The sequence below is a fragment of the Sinocyclocheilus grahami genome, unplaced genomic scaffold, assembly GCF_001515645.1.
Source record: "Sinocyclocheilus grahami isolate Dianchi unplaced genomic scaffold, SAMN03320097.WGS_v1.1 scaffold591.1, whole genome shotgun sequence".
NCBI lineage: Eukaryota > Metazoa > Chordata > Actinopteri > Cypriniformes > Cyprinidae > Sinocyclocheilus > Sinocyclocheilus grahami.
Genome location: NW_015505770.1, coordinates 25,248 through 32,389, shown reverse-complemented (window position 1 = coordinate 32,389; position 7,142 = coordinate 25,248). Strand labels below are relative to the sequence as shown.

The following is a 7,142-nucleotide window of genomic DNA, read 5'->3' as shown; positions in this document are numbered from 1 at the left end:
CGCGGTTGTGCGTGCACTTGTTTGCACATGAGCAAAGGTGTTTTTAGGAGTCTAACTTGCAGACGCCAGACCACTGATTCGTCAAACCTGCTTTCCTACAGTCCGTGTTCTTCTGACTAAGTAACAGATATGCTTTGGGGAAATGTTTAGGAGTACAGAATACATTTTATTTATTTGAGTAAAAGTAAAAGTTGGCTGAAATATAAAAACTCAATTAAAGTACAGATACTCCCAAAAATACTTAAGTACTGTAACGAAGTATTATTACTTCGTTACATTACACCACTGGAGATCGCTAAACTTCAACTTACTTATTTGTCAGTGTTTTTAGATCATCATTGGTGCTTCCGCAATGAAGAACAAGCATGTGTGCATGGTTGCCAGATTGCAAAAAATAAGCTTAGAAGATTTAAGATTTAGTTATTTGAACTCTTGATATCTGGCAACCACACACATGGAAGCTAGTGTAGTAGAGGCATGTACAGCAGTCCGCAATAATATTTTGTCTTTTTTTCAACAAAAGTTAAAAGCAATTTTGGTGTAGTCTTTTTTTTTGTAAAAAAATTTTCGTCAACGATATTGCATGTTAATATAGAGTTATCGTTTATTGACCTTATTGTCGTCTTGTCATCATCCATGTCTTAGTCATTGGCTAAAAGCTCCTCAAAGAACATTTTTCGTCATATTTTCGTTAACGAAATTAACACTATTTCAGAGCCACCTACAAAACAAATAAATGGGCACAGACCATTTGTTTTGTTCCAGGTGAATGACTAATCAATTGAAGAAATAATGAATTGGCTCATTCATAAGGACACTGCAGCTGTCTAAAGGACAGGTGGTTTGGACGATGGATGGATGGACTGTCACTTGCTGCCACCTATTGATGTGATGTAACAATGAAAAGTGTAAAAAAAGACTGCTCTACCATGTGTATGAATATGAAATGGCATACTTCTGCTCTTATGATATCTGCCATATCTTTATATACTGAAAAAGTAGGAATTGAATATAAAAATATGTTATTTCATATTCATATGATACAAACCATAAAATGTCCCAGTGCTGTTAAACTGTTATATCAGCACTCTTATAATACTGCTTGACAAATCAGATTTCAGGAAAATAACTGATTGATTGTCTGGTGTAGTAAGAGAAGTGAGAAAACTGTAAAAAGTTTTTATTTTTTTATTAATTTATTTATTTATTTATTTATTCAACATGCACATAAAGGTATATGATTGTGTACATAAATGTAAATAATAAACCAAATAATTGGATGCATGATTAAATGCAAAAATGCAGAACGATGTAAGTAATACATGGTATCAAATAAAATTTCCATGTCTTGTTAAATGCAAAAAGTCAATGTCATTTTTCATTAAGAAGTACATAATGCAGGTCCAGAGCATGGCTGTGATGGAGATGGTCACTGAGAGTCCACTGTGTCTAGTGCTGACCCGGCCTACACTGCAGAACCTGCCACAGCCTGTGGAGAGCAGAACTAATGGGTCAGACAGCCCTGAAAGTAGTGCTGCTATTTTGTAGCTATCATTACGCATGATATTACATGGGAATACACCAATTCAACAGAGTGTATGTATGTATGTATTATTATTATTGTATTTTTATTTATTTTTTTTATTTTTTCTTGAATGTTGAAATTTTGAATCTTGCTCGATTGACTGATTTTTTGTTTTTTTTTTGTGAAAAAAAGCAAAACAAAACTATTGGATACATTTCTGTTACTTTTCTGAATTTGAATTCTTAGAAAACAAATAATTGTTTTTGTTTTTATACATCGTTGTTGTTCAATTATATGCTTAATCGTGGATTTAAAGAGTTGTAGATGAAGATTTACCCATTATGTGTGTCTTTGTGTTTTTCTCTGGTTTTAGCAAAATTATGTAACATTTTGGAGCAAATATGCAAAATAGTAAACCAATGCTTGACGCTAAAATAGCAAATATGTGAACGGCTACAGTAAATTTTCCAGGAGAACTGACATAAGCTGGTATAAATGTGAGCCAGACAGCACAGAATATGAGCATACTGAATGTGATGAACTTGGCTTCATTGAAATTATCAGGGAGCTTACGAGCAAGAAAAGCTAAAATAAAACACAAGATTGATAGCAGACCAGTATAACCCAGAACAATTTCTGTTACTTTTCTGAATTTGAATTCTTAGAAAACAAATAATTGTTTTTGTTTTTATACATCGTTGTTGTTCAATTATATGCTTAATCGTGGATTTAAAGAGTTGTAGATGAAGATTTACCCATTATGTGTGTCTTTGTGTTTTTCTCTGGTTTTAGCAAAATTATGTAACATTTTGGAGCAAATATGCAAAATAGTAAACCAATGCTTGACGCTAAAATAGCAAATATGTGAACGGCTACAGTAAATTTTCCAGGAGAACTGACATAAGCTGGTATAAATGTGAGCCAGACAGCACAGAATATGAGCATACTGAATGTGATGAACTTGGCTTCATTGAAATTATCAGGGAGCTTACGAGCAAGAAAAGCTAAAATAAAACACAAGATTGATAGCAGACCAGTATAACCCAGAACAGCCCAGAAACCAAGAGCTGAACCTAAGTTACATTCTAGGATGATCTTTTCTCTGAAATAGCTCAAATTCATATATGGAAAAGGTGGGGATATTGTTAACCAAAGCACACATATAATCACCTGTATTAATGTTAAGGAAACAACACTAAGTCTCTGTTGAAGAGGCCCAAACCATTTCATGACATTACTTCCTGGAAGTGTAGCCCTAAAAGCCATTAATACCACTATTGTTTTCCCCAGAACACAGGAGATACAGAGGACAAAAGTGATCCCAAATGCTGTATGACGCAACATACAGGACCACTCAGTGGGTTGACCAATGAAAGTAAGTGAACAGAGAAAACACAGTGAGAGTGAGAAGAGCAACAGGAAGCTCAGCTCTGAGTTGTTGGCTCTGACAATAGGTGTTTCTTTATGAAGATAAAAGAGAAGAGATACAATTATCGTTAATAACAACCCAATGAAAGAGAAAATACAAAGCACCATCCCCATGATTTCTGTATAGGAAAGGAATTCAACCACTTTTAATACACATCTGTCTTTGCTTTCATTCGACCAGTACTCCAAATCACAAGGAAAGCAGTCACTAGAATCTGTAAAAGGAATTTGGAAAAAATATATATAAATACATATTGATTGGAAATTTGACTAATGGGAAGTATTACACTTCACTTTATCACACTATCATGAGACCGCATGAGACAGCAATGAAGCATGTCCTATTTTACCTGTGCCATTACTGATTTCTCCTTCTGCACATGGAATACAGTCATAACAGCAGACAGGTCGTCCTTTTTGCACAGCCTTCCTAGTGCCGGGGGGGCAGCTCTCACTGCACATGGACACAGGCAACTATGAGAAAATAATTTTTCATTTAAAACCATAAATTATTATTTGAATTATTAAATTAGTTGCTTTACACAATGGAATATTTTTTCCCATTTTTTTTTACCACTCTGCTTTCATAATATTTGCAGACACATTCATATAAATTATTTTTGCCCATTGGCTGTCTTTTTCATAATTAAACTGATATTTCATATGCTTTCAATAATGTGTTATATACAGTATTGGTGTACCTGTTCACTGTTCCCTGCCCATAGCATGTGTTCTTGATTGACTTGAAGACGCTGACGTTGTGCTGAAGGCAGTGAGCTGTCATAGAGACCCACATGCTTAAACTGCAGAGTTCCATCCTTGGCAGACTGCCAGTTCACCAAGTCATATCTCGCTACTGGATCACCAGTTGTGTCAAAGAAGATTTCTTCACCTGTTTTAACAGTGAATCTTACATCCTTTATATACTCCAACACCTAATATGAAATGTTAGGAACATGATTGGTATTTAGTTCCAGTCTCTCTTCTTTTCCTAATATTTCTTATGCTCTTACATACCTTTTTTGGTGAAGGCCATTCTCTTTTACTGGTGTTGGAGGAAAAGTCTTTTAATGTATTATGTAGTGTATGTGCAACGGCATACACTGCAGTGTACACTTTATTTGCTATTCGCAGCTCTGATACATCAATATATTCATTTTTGAGTTCTGCCAATTTCTCTGAACCAGTACAGCCACCACTGCCACTCTTCCTGAAAGAGCACTGAAAAGCTGTTTCCCAGAATTCTTTTAACAGTTCATTGCGTGGTTCTTTATCAGGGTGCACATTTACTAGGAAGTCTTGTAGGCCGACAAGTTTGGCATTTGCTATAGCAAAGCCCACTGCTCCAGAAAGGAAACTGTATTCCTTAGTTTCTGCTAGAGTTCGAGAAGTAATCCAGGATTCCGTACCAACCCACTGCAGCCCTGTGATATTGTGTTGCGCAATTAAATTCACAAGGGGGACAAAATCTCCTAGTGCGATAAAAGCCAGCACCACCCTGGCGGTGCCCTTTTTTATCACTTCCAGTGTCTTCAGAAACTGCTCTTGTGGATCAGTTCGAAAAATGGCCTCTGAGTATTCAATACAAACCCCCTCTTCTTTTGCAGCCTCCTCAAATGCTGCAATGCCATTATTACCATAGTCACTGCGACTCCTGACCGTCCCAACCCAGGTCCAGCCAAAGTGCTTGACAAGCTGAGCCAGAGCTCTGCTTTGGTAATAATCACTGGGTATTGTTCTGAAGAAGGATGGATACCTCTTTCTGTCACTCAGGCATGCACATGTGGCAAAATGACTGATCTGGGAAACAACAACAACAACAAAACAGTGTATTAACCACATATTTAACCAACTTCTCACATAGTGTTTTTACATTTCATCTTCCACAATGTCACTTCTGTATATTCTTCCAATTTTTAATTCTAAACAGACTGGTACCATTTAAAACATTTACAAAATGTCTATATTTAGTATTATTATTTATTTATTTTATTGGTTCATCAGAGATCTTACAACAGGTAAGCTGAAAGGGCCAATAACAGATGCTAAACCAATGGTGGGTGAGGATGTTGACTCTCCAATAATGGCAAGAACAGCTGGTGGTCTAAAGCAGGACGTATCATTCAAAGTCTTGTCATAGCCATTCATCAAAGCCATGCCCGATTGGATAGTCTGAGCTATAGAGCCACAGGAATCATATATCTTATAGCCCAAAGAAACATCAGGCAGCAGTTGTGTGCTGTTATTTATCTCCTCAATGGCAAAAATCAGTGTCTGAGCAAATTTAAATTCACGCAAATTCAAGCTGTGAAAATAAACCAGTTTGAATTACATTTTACAAAGAATAATCACAGAGTCAGATTCAACTATATATTTTGTACAATTATTTATAAATAATTAATATTTTTTTTTATCATAATGTCATCATACAGACCTGACACATGTTGTTGATTCTGGTTTGGAATTGAACGGATGAATCTTTAGCAGAGCATTTCTGTGGATTGTAAAAATCGCCCCAATGTTAATGTCTTTTTCTGCAGAAAGTAGAGGGAGGGCAGGCTGACCAAGCCGACTGCAAGCTTGTGCTAACTCTGTGAAACATATACCATCTACCACAATCAGCAGTGGAAGCAGTGGCACAGTCCACTTTGCCATCTCAATATGTATGCAGAGCAGGAGCCTCTGAGGCATTACAGAGAAAGTAGCAGCTTTTATTATATCTTTGAATGCTCTGGGGTTGGTATATTGAATCATTGACTCATTATGGAAGAAACAGTAGTGCAGCTAAATATTCAAGAGTTTAAGCATAGAAGATGCTGAATTGTTGTTTGAATTCTAGATGGCACTATAGTACTATGTACAATGGAAGTCAGCAATGTTGCTATATCTCTCAGGGGAACTTTTGCGATTATGTATATATAGGCCACTGCTGTTTTCACAAAGAGGGAAATTGCACATAATTATAGTATATCATACTGCTGCATAATGTGCAAACAACTTTAATAATCAGTAGTGGTGCTCCAATTGATTGGCTATGATCACTATCGGCCGATAATCACGTTGAGATGATTGATCGGCGGTCTCTAAAAAGGCAGATCTCAAAAAAACGATCTCAAGCTGATGACGCTGCCATGAGAGGTTTGGCACGACATGCAGCGGCATCGTCTCAGTCTCTGTCCGGTGTGGGTGAAATAATTATAATGCTATATTTCTTCATTAAATAACTTGTAAAGTAATATGAAAACCTTGTGTGAGACATAACTTCACAAACAGTGTGAGTGAATCACCGCGCACTCTCTCTCTTTCTCTCTCAAAATACACAAATGGCTTCAATCACCACACATCGCATCTGTCTATAAGCGAGCTGCACAGTTGACACAGGAATTGTTACTTGCACAATCGAGGCAGTGTCACATCGTCACTAAAGTTTATAAATTGCATTACTTTTTAATTATTGCCAGTGTTTAACCATTCAGCGTTCACACACTCTCCTGACGACTGTGCGCTCATGCACACTCGCAGCGCACACACATTACGCCAGGTTCACAGTACTCAGATTGCAGTGCATATGCGGTGCGTATTTTTTCTGCGCTCATGTTAACGGATTAAAGCGTTCACTGCTCATGGTTGCGGTCCAGCAGCACGTCTGCAGCAGAGCAGAGATCTTTTCCACACGAGTCTATTGCTGCGCTGCAAGCGTTGAATTAAAGTAACAGCGCACTGTTTTCAATAAATATGAACATGGATTGACACGAAAATTTAGCAATTACACCATTAATGCATATTATTAAAGTTTAATGTGTTTTACAGTCAATACATATGGCTTTTTGGCTAGGTTTAAAGGGAACGTCTCGGTTACGTATGTAACCCTCGTTCCCTGAAGGAGGGAACGGAGACGTCACGTCGGAGGACCGACGAATTGGGATCTCGCTTAGAGGGACCAGTCTACTTTGAGTGTAAACTAAACGAGCCAATGCACATTGGCATGCGATTATTGCATCCAGCTGCTGCTGATCACAGCGTGAGTATAAGTAGGCAGCAGATACAGCGCATATTCAGGTTTTCGCTGAGGAGCCAAGCCGGTGACCCGGCCGTTCAGCGGTGGTACAGGAGCTGTGGCGATGGGACGTGACGTCTCTGTTCCCTCCTTCAGGGAACAATGGTTACATACGTAACCGAGACGTTCCCT

At 37.7% G+C, this 7,142-nt stretch overlaps 1 protein-coding gene across 1 annotated transcript; it reads right to left on the bottom strand.

The window, feature by feature from the left end:
- Positions 1–2,254: 2,254 nt before the first annotated feature.
- LOC107557160 (extracellular calcium-sensing receptor-like) lies at positions 2,255–5,608 on the bottom strand. Its single transcript, XM_016240488.1, has 6 exons — positions 5,388–5,608; positions 4,967–5,258; positions 3,971–4,753; positions 3,655–3,888; positions 3,304–3,427; positions 2,255–3,168 (listed from the first exon to the last, which is right to left on the bottom strand). The coding sequence occupies exons 1-6, from the start codon at positions 5,606–5,608 to the stop codon at positions 2,255–2,257; spliced, it is 2,568 nt and encodes an 855-aa protein (XP_016095974.1).
- Between the last annotated feature and the right edge of the window lie 1,534 nt (positions 5,609–7,142).